Genomic DNA, 12,740 nt, shown 5'->3' on the forward strand with positions numbered 1-12,740 from the left:
ACGTGTGCGACTGTAAGTAGTCGAAAGTGTAAGGTATTTGTAAGTGGGCTGAAAAGAATCAAATGACACCCAACCTGAGTAAAACATGGGAAATGTTCCTAAAATGTAGAAGCCCGAAAGTCCCACCAGCTCCTCTTGCTATTGTAGAGCGTAAAACCCAGCTCAAGTTGCTCAATGTTACATTTGAGGACGACCCTGTAAACTGGGACACGCATATTGATTATATGCTTAGTAAAGTCGGCAGTCGTTTGTATAGTTAAGGAGTTTGTAACTCAGTTTTATGCCTACATTAATTAAGGAGCAATTAGATCTGCTCTTCCAAAGTTTAATTATCTCAGTCTTCACATGTGCTACTGAGGTGCGGTGTTGCTGCTATTATCATGACAAATATGTAAAGAGAATACACAAACTGTTCGCTAGGACTTTGTTTGAAAAAATATAATATTTGCGATATTTTAACCGCCAAAGACAGCAAATTATGGAAGTGGATCACATCTAACACCATTGCACTTGATGATGTCTTACCACCGAGACGTACTAAGCAATTATGCAGCAGAGGCCGTGATTACATCTTACCTAAAGTTTGTACTTCACGTTTTAAATCCACTTTAGCAAACAGATGTCTTTTTAGCCTAGTCTAATATTTTCGCTAGTAGTTAGTAACTATTTTTCATCTCATATTGTTTCACATATTTCATATCCATTGTAAATAAGGCACAGCTAATGCGTTATTGGTATTTAATAAAGAATATTTATTTTATTTTATTTTATTTAGTTGGAGAATTGCTTCAAAATGAGAGGCCCATATACGTCAAATTTCACCTGTTTCAACTTATTGATAAACCAGGCGTTTAATAGAGGCTGAACTGCCCTGGAAATCGTCTATCCTCCTCTTCCACGTGGAATCTTTTGTTAAAAGCGAATTACACACTTGTATAAATAGACCTTAACTTTATGCCGTGTCCGCCGCAAGCTCATTGATAAGTTTTTGAGTATTGCAGTGGACAGTCTATTCACAAGGGTTAACTTCTTTCTTTCAGGCGGGTTTAAACACAACATGTCTTCATTCTCGTGTTTTATTGTGGTGGCAAGGAATGTTCTCGTTAAAAAAATGTGTTTTATTTTCGTCCGTTAGTTTAACGTATTTCTGGCAACTGAAATACCTTACTTGCTTCGGGTCACTCCGAAACAAAGATAGCCATGCCACATTACAAGCCTAGAAATGAGGTTTGCAACGTAAGAGTTGCCTTTCATTTGCATTTCTCCACTGAAGAAAGAAAACAGTCAATTCGTCCTATAAATTGTCTATCGATATTTTTACCTAGCTCCCATTTCACTCATTACAATCACTTTCAGTCAGCCCAGTCGCTCATTAGTGTATTTCTTGGGTAGTTATTGGGTTAAGTCCTACTTTGATGAGAAAAAAAATAGCGAAAGAAAGTGAAAAAGATTGTCCCGTAGCCAGCCAATTCCAAAGAGCTCTTCTTTTTCGCCTTCAATTTTCATTCGCGGAGTTTAGTTTTCTTGCCGTTTCGATATCCCCTCGCCTTCACCCCACTTCCGCCAGTCTCCGAAAATGGGATTCAATTAGTATATTAGAATGCTTTCTTCGTTGGCCGACTTCGCTTGCTTTCGCGAATGGCATACAATCAAAATTTGTTTAAAAAGCGACATGTCTAGCATGCGGCGGAGGTGAGGACACAAGGTAGCGTGGAATAGTTTTGTGCATTTAGAATAAAATCGATTACTTAGCGCCCGTTGACACTGTATGGTGATAAACATTGGTACTTGGAAAAGTGCTGGAAACTGTTGCCAGCTTCCTTTTAAAGCTCTGCGGAATGTTTGAAGCGTAGCTATGAAAAGCTGTATACTAGGAACTCAATTGGGTAAATGCACTGACTGAAGAAACAACAAGAGTGAATTGCTATTTTGGAATACAACTGATAAGTCAAGGTAGAAATGTCACGACATATATGTATTCCAATTTCAAACCATTGACGCTGAACTCATAACCAATATTCAGTTTACTTTCTTAAATTTTACTCCTAGTTTGCGGGGGAAACGCTTCCACCTGTTTACACTTGTTCATCTTATTGTTTCGTCTACAAACTAGTGACCAATAAGCAACTATGCATTATACAACCGTAGTATTGTAGACACTACTGTTTAAGTCGATTTGTTCCTAACAATGCATGATTATTGTTTGGAGGAAGGTGCCCACACTTTCTGCCCATCACGAAAGGTACTTTAGGATACTGCCTAAAATAAAAACAAAATTCTCCTACTAGGACCAAATAATGTTTACGGAACGTGTGCTAACACCAGGAACACCAGAATAGCAGCATATCATTAACCACTGGCTGCTCACGGCTTACAGCTGAAAAACTAGTTGCTATCCTATCTATAGAAAATTATATTGAAATCAAACTGTAAACTTCGGGCAAACTGGACAGAGACGAAAATACTTGACTTTCTTAAGGCCTGGAAAAAATACATTGTGTGTAACTGCGATCATCAGTCATGTCTTTATATTTTTCTCCGCAGTTCAAATATATGATCTTTCATATCTTTATTCACTTGCATACTTTTACGACAGTTGGAGAATTTTAGCGTCTTTTGCCAAGTTTTTGCTCGAATGCCCTTGTTTCGCAACATGATCTACTGTTACCCTTGTCTCATTCAGCGAGCTCGAGCTTCCCTCCATCTCCCATGCAGACATGTTATTTTGATACGACAAATATTTACAAACCCCTCCCCCGGCTTGCAATTTTTCTTGCGCGTCGAAGTCGCCCGATTTCCGGAGGAGGAGGCGATCTCCGCACTGTGGGGAGAGAAAATTAGATTGTTTATTATAATTTACATATTTGCTTTCCCTGTCAAAAAAATAGAAATCTAACATGGATGTATTTGTTTTAGTTCGTTTTACATTTTTGAGTTACAGGTTACTGTTTCAGTTCATTAACCGTAACAACACCTGTTATAGGTTCAAGACCCGCTCTGACCACTCTTTGAATTTGATCCTGGTAGTCCCTGGTTCAACTTCCCTGCTGTACTTGTAAATAGCCGACTGGTTTGCCTCCGGCCAGTCGGGATTCTTAACAGTTGCTGTTCTTGTTCTTCAATTCCGTCATTTCGTTGTGTTCCATTGGCCCTGAAAAGCCCCTAGGGGGGAGCGGTCAATTATGTATGTAATGTAATAACCGTTGAACTGTAATTACTACCTGCGATAGTCTTTTGTTAAAGTGTGATCTACCTGTATTGTTTTGAAAGTTATTAATGTTTCAAACGATGAATTTCGTTATAGCCAATCGCGCCTTCTGAAACGTATGAGGTGCTTTTTTTAGTTAGACTTTTTAATAGCCTTACGCCAGTAATCCTTTATAATTGTGCTTTCGGCCTAAATAGTCGTGCTTCGTAAAACATTCTTTAGTTATGTGCTTGGATTAAAACGACTTCGTTGGAACTAATTTCTGAGTGCTGTTGATGTCTCTGACGATAATTCCCTGTAGCAGATTCTGGTACTAATCCCCGCAGCATTAGTTTCCCCAGGTTTTTAACAGAAGTGCTTTCCCAGGCCAAAGACCTATTGTCACAGCACGGACACAAAATATCGTGAGTTAATACCTAAAGCGCTTTGTGAGATTCCGCGCTGGGAAAAGATTTTGTAAACATGTGTAGTGTCAAAAATATGTGATGGAGATGGAGGAGAGCTCGGTCAATTACGAAGATTATAGATTATATTATTATAAAGGATTAGACAAGTTGGGATTTCAGAATATGTCCGTTGACCGTATTAAGTTTATCAACGGGGATTTCGTCAGCCTGCGAGCAGCATCTTCGGGGGAACTGATGATATACGTAGGAAAGGAAAACGGGAAGAAGAGCCTGCCGCATCGCTTAGAATTCTGAATGACGCCCCCAAGAAACCCCCGCTGATGCGACACTGAGCGAGTTGTCAAAAACCAATCAGTCAGTCTGCGCGCACCGGATATGGACGTAAACATTGTCCACACGATCTGTGCCACGCTAGAGGATACCAAATGCAAATATGGCGGACCACTGGAACGGCCCTGGTCTAGTTACGCGAATGCGAGGCTAGTTAGGCTTCACGTTTGGCCATGGGCGGCCTGTATTTTGACAGGAAAGGATATACCAGGAGCCTCTTTGGCAGGGAGGGGACCAGGGACAATAAAAATTGAAGAACTGCGTTTTTGGTTGAAATGTAGGGGAGATCCATTAAAGGGATATCGATTAAAAACGAAAGCATTGTTGGTGAAAAGGTAAGGCAAAAGACTACGACACGAATTCGCAATTCTCACTTGTTTACTTTATCTGGAACACATTGTGATATTGGTTAAGTTTTTAACACTCTTATAGCTTCGATATTTCTTTTAACCAGGGTAGAAGAATCCCTAAAATCAGGGAAAGGAAATCATACTGTAGACCCGCATTTGCAAAAAAATTATACGAAACGAAAACAGGTCCAGAGCATTGCAAACGAAGATAGCGGCTCTGATAACAGCATACGACCAAATTTTCCTTCAGATGGCTGGGCTACCCATCTTCGCACAATGCCATTTTTCACGCGCGCAGAAAAGAACTTATACATCGCGAAATCGGGGAAAAACATCGACCCTCACAAGAAAACGTATGTGCCAAGAAGCGTGAGAAAGACAACTACATTTCTGAACCTTACGGCGAGTATTTGAAAGACATAAAAATCGACAAGCGACTTCAATTTTTTTTATTATTTTACGGCTCATTGTCATCATAGTTTTTGCAAAAGTGATCCACCCCATTCCTTGAGAGTAGCACTTTCTCTCTTAAATAGTGAAGTGAGACCTGAATCATGCACATGTGTTGCTGGCAAGGTCGGTTTTTGCCATCACGTTCTCGCGCTTTTGATGAAAATTTGCAAGTTCATCCTGTACGAGTGCAAAAGCGTGGGTGAGCTTCAAAATGAAGATGACATGCAGCCTAAGCAGAGCTGTACCCTCTACTCTGCAGCAGTGACATAGAAGAGGAAGAGAGGATTCAATATCTCCACAACCCTTGATGGAGGTAATTGTCACCAACAAACATCAAGAGCAGGACATGTCATCAACAAGAGATCTTGGGTTAAGGTGCCTTCTAGCTTTATGAAGCCAGAAAAACAGCAAGAAGATGAGCACAAATTACTGTCACGATTGAATGAAAGCAACCCTAAAATGGCCCTGGTGCAAGTTGTGCTTGAGTCTGAGGAGGTACCGAAATTAATGGAGACAAAATTTGGCAAAAGCCCAACAGGGGCCTTTGCAAGTTATCAACTTGCTGTCGCAGAAGATAACTTTAAGGACGGTGCCTACTAATTAAAGATATTTTTTCCCCGGTGTGTGATTATGAAGTAAATGTAGATCTTAACAAGTGTTATTGAAATCCAAAAAGAAAATTGGGGGCAACCACGCATTTTTGAGAGATAATTCATGAATAATATTTGTAAAAAGCCGTTTAAAATACAAAGCAATGTATGGCGTTCTTTCTCAAATTGAAGCTTAATTATCTCTCAAAAATGCATGGCTACTTACTAAGATCTACTTTCTCCAGATAGTTTTAAACCGCGCAAAAATATCCCAGTATTAGTAAGCATCACCGATAGGAAATCCGAGTATCTTGAGAAGCGCAGAAAGTATGCGCAATAACAATAGTAGGCACCGTCCTTAAAGTATTTTGTAACTTGACAGCTGTACCAAAGTTTCCCGGCTTCCCAAGATTTCCCTACAGCACCCAAAGACAGCAATTTGGCCTACCAACTGGTATTTCTGAAGCAGAGAAGGCCCTGCTAGAAAATCTACCAGCTGTCTGTGACAAAATTAATGAAGTTGAAAGCAACACAAGGGGGCAGGCTGACTGTAAAGAATGGAAAAATGAACGGAGGTTTAGATTTACAGCTTCAAATTTTGGATTAATCAGAAATAGAAAAATGAATCATGACACATTAGTAAATAACCTCTTGCACCCTAAACAGTTTACATCAAGGTATTTAAATCATGGGCGTAAATATGAAGCCGTCGCTTTAAAGCAGTATCAGAAACATATGAATCAGAAGACCTGTCAGGGTTTTTAAGTCTGAACTTTTAATTAGCCTAACTGCACTTTATTTGGGTGCCTCGTCTGATGGCAAGGTGATTGACCCAAGCTATTCGGAACCATTTGGTCTCTCTGAGGTAAAATGTCCCGAAACCAAGTACCTGGTGACACCGCTTGATGCGTGTTCAGGGAATGGATTTTTTTATGGAGGAAGTAAATGGTGAACCTAGGCTCAAGAGAAATCACGAATACTACTCTCAAGTGCAAGGAATGATGGGATGTCACTGGAGCTAATGGGTTGACTTTATAGTGTATACCAGCAAGGACATAAACATTGAACGTATTGCATTTGACATTGACTATTGGGATAACTTGAGTGCTAAATTTAAAATCTTGCTATTTTACACACTTTCTTATGAAAATGCCAAGGCAGCAAGAGAATTTGAAATTTACTTATTATAGACATTAGCCTCATTATTTAGGTTTAAACGCTCCTCGTCTGGTTGACAACCCCAAATAAACTTAAGGGTATCAAACCATCCCAGATGTGGTAGTTTTTATTTTATTTATCTCCCTTTCTACGTGTATTCTCAAACTGACACTTTGTTGTGTTATCATAACATCTTCAGCTGTCATTTGAGAGTTCTCTCCAAGGAAAGGAAATCTTGCTATTTTACACACTTTCTTATGAAAATGCCAAGGCAGCAAGATAATTTTAAATTACTTATTATAGACATTAGCCTCATTATTTAGGTTTAAACGCTCCTCGTCTGGTTGACAACCCCAAATAAACTTAAGGGTATCAAACCATCCCAGATGTGGTAGTTTTTATTTTATTTATCTCCCTTTCTACGTGTATTCTCAAACTGACACTTTGTTGACTGTGTTATCATAACATCTTCAGCTGTCATTTGAGAGTTCTCTCCAAGGAAAGGTGGGATGTTAAGTTTCACACCAAGAGGTAAAATGTCTTGTATTTGGAATCCTTTATCAGCCATGACACTGTCACCATTATCAAACTCCTGTGAAAGAAAACCACTTCGTTGTATAATTTTCCGGTCAGAGATACTTCCTGTGGATAACTGGCTGATGAAAGTAAATGCACCACTTGGAAAAATACCCACAAGTCCTTTAAGAGTTACATGATGTTTGTATGAGCTGAATAACTCTGAGTTGAGGAACAAGCTGCTTCGAAATTCACATCGAACCTCTGTGCAGTCAATGATGACCCGTGTTAAAAGGATTTTTTCTTTAAAATCAGGTGGCATTATCTTATGAACAATTTCCTTGGAAGGCCAGATACAAACTTGTCCGAACTTTAAATACATAGAGGATATTACATGGCCGCGCGGAGATACGAAATTTCTCTTCGAGTGTTGAAAAATATTTCACTTGTTCGCTGCGCTCACTCGTGAAGTATTTGTCAACACGAGAAGAGAAATTCCGTATCTCCAAGCGGCCATGTAATATTCTATTTATTATATAAACACTAATTAAATAATCATTCACAAAAGGCAACGAAAGGCGCGACTTTCATGTGTAACCATAACAACAGTGATCTTTTCACGTGCGAAAATAACATGTTATCTTCACTTGTGAAGATATCACGTTTTCGCGCGAAAGCTCACTTGGTATCTCATTGGTGTTTATATAATAAATATAATTAATCCACGGCACAAACATTCGGATTATTGTGGACTGAGCCACACCATACAAAATCCTCTTTTTTAATTGAAAATTTATCGTCAGGTGGTCTCGTCCTCCACATGGCATCAAATTTGATCATTTCCCCTCGTTTTCAAGACGAGAAAGGCAAAGAAATGTATTAAAATGTAAAACGCACGTGCAGGGCATGCAGAACTATTGTTTTTGCTAATTAAACCTATTGTTATATGTCGTTCTCCTAGCCATCTTCGTCATCCTTGCTTAAGGTCGCTATTACCCTAGTATAGTATGAACAAAAATAGCAAGGTCCTCTCGCATAGAAGGAATTACTAGAAATTACAAGGAATTACTAGATTCTCAATTTTTGGGAAGCTCTTAAATTTGACCCGTCTAAAGGTGTCTAATTGGTGAAAAAATGCGACAGTGGTTCTTAGGCACAAGAAAGGTGATCAAGTCGACCTCAAGAAAAATCCTTTTGCAACAAACGATCACATGGTACAAAATCCGCCATGCCGGAGGGCAAGCTCATTACTATTCCCCCATTAAGTCAAGCTTGACTGGTTCAGGTTTCTTTGTTTTAATATCCCAGTGGGGGAATAATCATGAGCTTGCCCTCCAGCATGGCGGATATTGTACCATGTGATCGTTTGTTGCAAAAGGCCTGTTAAAGCCTAATCAGTTTCATTCCAGGATTAAAATTGTTCTTCATGATAAACGCCATGAGGTGTCCCTCACTCTTCTCTTTACTTTTAAGTCACGTGTTCAGACGTTCTCAAGATGTCCCAAAAATTTGAGTTTTTCGTTTCGCGCAAAAAGTAAACTGAAATGGATTTGAACGTGGCCCGTAACATGAAACGGCGACTGGGATCGAAACTGCAGTCATTGTTGTGAAGATTCCCTTGGCTATCATGGTCACTTGGAGCTTGCATGGATTGAGCATGACAACAAGTATTCCAGAAAGCTTCGTGGTGCTTTGACCAATCACTTGTTGACAAATTCTTGTTCCAAAAGCTGGGAGAGAGGGGATGGGATCCCGGGGGACGTAAAAGGACGTAAAAGTGCGACAAGTGCGGGAAGCCGGAGAGAAATTCAAAAAGACGAGAGTTCTTTTTCAAAACACCAGCAGCCTTTTTAAAAATCTCCATTTAATGTCCTCTTAGGCTTCAAGAATAATTTTATATCCAGTGAAATTTATTTTGCACTCGAGCTAAGAAAGCAGAATTAGTCCTGGTGGAATTGGAACTGCCTCACTCTGAATACGTCGTTGGTCATGAAGGAAATGACGCGGACACAGTCACGTGAAAAATTCAAAATTCATGAAGCAGACTCTGAGCGCGGGAAAACGTGGCGAACAAGTCACAGTTGAGTTCTTCTTTTGACCCTGATTGGCTAAGAATGAGGCACAGGATTTTGAGGCAATCCCCAAGTGCAATGCATCGGCAAAAGCATGTGCGAAATCAATTTGATTCAACAATCGTTTGAAAACCCCTCCATTTTGTTATTTATGAGACAATTAAAACTGAGGTAGTATGGACGGGAGTTAAAAGCCCAATGACTTTTGACAGCTCGTGAATTGCAAAGGCGAATTAAAATTAGCCCTTGGTGCATGGACGGCGAAACTCCTGTCCTCTTTCATTGATCCACTTGTTTGCGACTGCAAAAAAAGAAAATAGTCGGCTTCTTAAAACCGTCCCCAGAGCCTACGTTACCCTTGTCCAAAGGAGTTTGCAAAATGTGATAAGAATATATTATGGTCAGCCAATTTTACATAAGTATATATGTAAAGCAAGAAAAGCATACCACATAAACATGAAGCAGTTTAGATTCACCTATTGAAAATGTTTCTTTGAAAATATTTACCCCATTTTGAACCTACAATAACAGGACAAGCGGCATGTCGTGTTCTCACATCGGGTCGACCATTTTTATCAAGATTGTACCAAAAGACAGCATCACCCTGCAATGAGAGACGTAATGGTCACACTTTGACATCCTTTGCTATTTCTAAGCGCCACAGTATTGTACGGTTTTGCCTTGAACATGCCGGACAATAACTTTCAATGACCACTCAAATTGAACAATCGAAAACAAAAGTATCGATGAGATGTAGGAGCGAGACAACGACGTTGAACACGTTGCAAGCTCGTCACTGCCTTTGGAGAATACTTAAAAAGTCGCACTTTTAAAGCAAAAGGGTAGAAATGAACGGAAATGAGCTCCATTGTTTTCCCTATTTTCTTAGTTCTCTGGGTCCACGTGTCTCTATCACGTGATCCCTCAAAACTGTGGGCTACGTCACGTATTAGGACCTTCCAGTACAAATCAAGGAAGACGAGGAAACCATGAAGAGATCTGGAAAAAAAACTGAGCGCAATTTATATTAGCAAGCTTTAAGGCCAATATTAAAGATCAGGAAATAGCCAAAACAAAGCCAACAAAAACCCAACTTTATTTCACTGTCTTGAACGACTTTATTGTTACCTCCGTTGTATGTTTGCATACTTAAAACAATTTTTACCTGCCAAGAAGGTGATCAGATCAAGATCAAGATCAAGGGAGTGACAAGCTTGCGGACAGCTATGGAGCTATCAACATCGTAAAGTGTAGCTACATACAAATAACTTGTATGAAAGAAAAAAAAGCCTGCACGTTGCATGACGTGTATCGAACATTTCTTGTAAGAAGAATTTAATAGTTTCAATCAAACTTCTGTCTAACAAGCTGTCTTTTAATACTCGTGCATTGATTTAGACGGAGGCGCATATATCAGCTGTTTTAGTGTTAAAAACGAGTATCTGGGGCTTAGAGGGACGATACATTCTAGGACAAGATGCTGCAACATTGCCACAGAATGGTTATAAGAACTGTAATTAAAAGTAGGTGAGGGAATTCTAAGGACTTCAAGAAAACAAACCTTTTTAGGATTAACAAATTCTTCGATATCGAGGAAGACCGTCGAACCTCCGGCATCAACGTCACTCAGCTGCGAACAAGCACAGATACTATAAGCTAACTTTGCAATTTCTTAGGGATCGAAGAAAGAACCAGTCTCTGTTGCCAGTAAAATCCGTTCTCAGGTTGAATCCGTTTTTACCTAGGTTAAATTGGCAATCTTTAGGCTAGGTTAAATACGCACTCAGATGAATTGAGGAAAGTTTTTGGAACCTAAGCCTAGAGAAAAAATAGGGTCAGGTTAGTATTAGTTTTGGTTATTATACATCTATATCACTTGACTTATAATAGAAAAGTAAATCATGAATGAAAAGAACTGTCTTGGGTTGAGCTTGTTCTTCCTTGTAGTGGTGAAGACACAGGACTATCGATCTGGAGGGTTCGAGTTAGAGTATCGGTAAGTGCATAGTACAGTTCTTTGTTCCCTTACCATGTTGTAATGTTGAGACTGAATGGAAAAGTGAATTAACACAGAAATCGATGAGATTAATAGGAAACATTAAGAAGATGTGTTAAGACGCGTAAGACAGAGCTTAAGGGAAGGTATAGGTGTTTCCAATCCTTTTTAGGGGGTTGCCTAGGTGGAGCGCATATTCAACCTAGGTAAAATGACGACCACAAATTTAACCTCGGTACTGAAAACAGATTCAACCTAAGAACTGATTTTACCGGCAACATCTCCTCTGACTAATGATGTAACAAGTTACGGATGAGGTGATGGTGAATATTATCAGAGAAAGATTGCTGTTTCCTATGCTTTCTATTCTTTGATTGCAATCTCGTGATAAGACGGCCATATTGGTGCCAAAACAATAGAAAAATGTAGCTTAAGTTTTGCATAATAGAGCGGTTTTCAAGTAAGTGTCGTAAAACCAAAACCAAAGTAACTACTTTGGCCAATCAAAAAGGACGGAGACAATCCAGTAAACCAATCAAAACTCGAAATAATTACACGTAGCCAACACAAAGCGGGCGAAAATGTGTACGCGCGAGCCACGATTGGTTTTGGTTTCACTTCTGATTGGTTGAAAAAATGGCGCGAAAACTTTGAACCAATCACTGAGTGAAGTAGTGCAAGACCACAGTAATTCACTATTTACTTTCGACACTCAATTGAAAACCGCTCTAATAGATTCAAATTCCTAATAGTCTTTTTCGCTCTTGCTCTCTCCAACAATATGATCGCCGTGACGTTCTCTTGTTGTAGCTTTTTCTCTCTCTTGTGCGGAGTTGCATGATATCTGTGCCAAACAGGTACTGAATCAGGTAAAATAAACAAGTTTCTTTGATTTCGACAAAAAGCAAACATTTTTGCCCAACGCTTTGCCGAAACGCGATGCGGTGAAGATATGAATTTTAAGTTTGAGTGGCAAAAACAATATCTCACGAGTGAGAGAAGCGAATATTGTTCTTGCCACGAGAACAGAAAATTCATATCCTCTAGCTGACGTGTAATTTTCTTTATATTATATAGGCAATGAATATACATGGTAGAGATTAAATACAAATACTGGGTATTACTACAAACAAAAAAAAGCAGGAATCGTGGCGTCATTGCTCAATAGCGATATTTCTCGTTACGTCACCATGGTTATGAATGTGTCAACCAGAAGCGAATTGCCTGTTGAAACAATATCTTCTTTTGTTCCGTGATTGGCAAATTTCAATATCAAAAGAAATGTATGTAACGTCAATGTTTCTAAACAAGACTGAAATATCACTATATGACCACTCTTGTTACAAACGAAAAGTACGCCATTCGCCACTCGGTTCCCGGATGTAGTACGGGACGTATGGATTCTACGAGTGCTTTAGTTCCCGGTGAAAGCCTCCCGTCCATATAATAATAGGTTTTATCTTACTTACATAAAATAACACAGTTGCAACCCTATCACCAATTTCCCCATTGGGCAATGTTCCGTCGGAATTCTGCAATGAAAATACAGGTTTTGCATCGTCATATTCATAATTGCCGTCGACATCGACATCCGTCATCGTCATCAGCATTATTGTAAACATATCATTGTTATTTACCCACCTGCACGTAATCGAAATGA

General features: G+C 39.4%; 1 protein-coding gene and 1 pseudogene across 3 annotated transcripts in view; one reads left to right on the top strand and one right to left on the bottom strand.

The window, feature by feature from the left end:
• Positions 1-5,138: 5,138 nt before the first annotated feature.
• On the top strand, positions 5,139-6,528 carry LOC137996194 (uncharacterized; annotated as a pseudogene).
• A 2,330-nt stretch (positions 6,529-8,858) lies between these two features.
• Positions 8,859-12,740, bottom strand: part of LOC137995059 (prolyl 4-hydroxylase subunit alpha-1-like) — a 25,865-nt gene continuing 21,983 nt past the window's right edge. Inside the window, exons 9-13 of one of the 3 annotated variants that reach the window (XM_068840646.1) lie at positions 12,722-12,740; positions 12,550-12,612; positions 10,646-10,714; positions 9,592-9,688; positions 8,859-9,385 (exon numbers count right to left, since the gene is read on the bottom strand). The exon at positions 12,722-12,740 is cut by the window's right edge and continues 35 nt beyond it. In XM_068840646.1, coding sequence (XP_068696747.1) covers positions 9,324-9,385; positions 9,592-9,688; positions 10,646-10,714; positions 12,550-12,612; positions 12,722-12,740 — 310 coding nt within the window. In that variant the 3' untranslated portion in view covers positions 8,859-9,323. The remainder of the gene's footprint in view (positions 9,386-9,591; positions 9,689-10,645; positions 10,715-12,549; positions 12,613-12,721) is intronic. The other 2 variants (XM_068840645.1, XM_068840644.1) reach the window with 2 other exon arrangements.

Source organism: Montipora foliosa, chromosome 3 (assembly GCF_036669935.1).
Source record: "Montipora foliosa isolate CH-2021 chromosome 3, ASM3666993v2, whole genome shotgun sequence".
Taxonomy (NCBI): Eukaryota; Metazoa; Cnidaria; class Anthozoa; order Scleractinia; family Acroporidae; genus Montipora; species Montipora foliosa.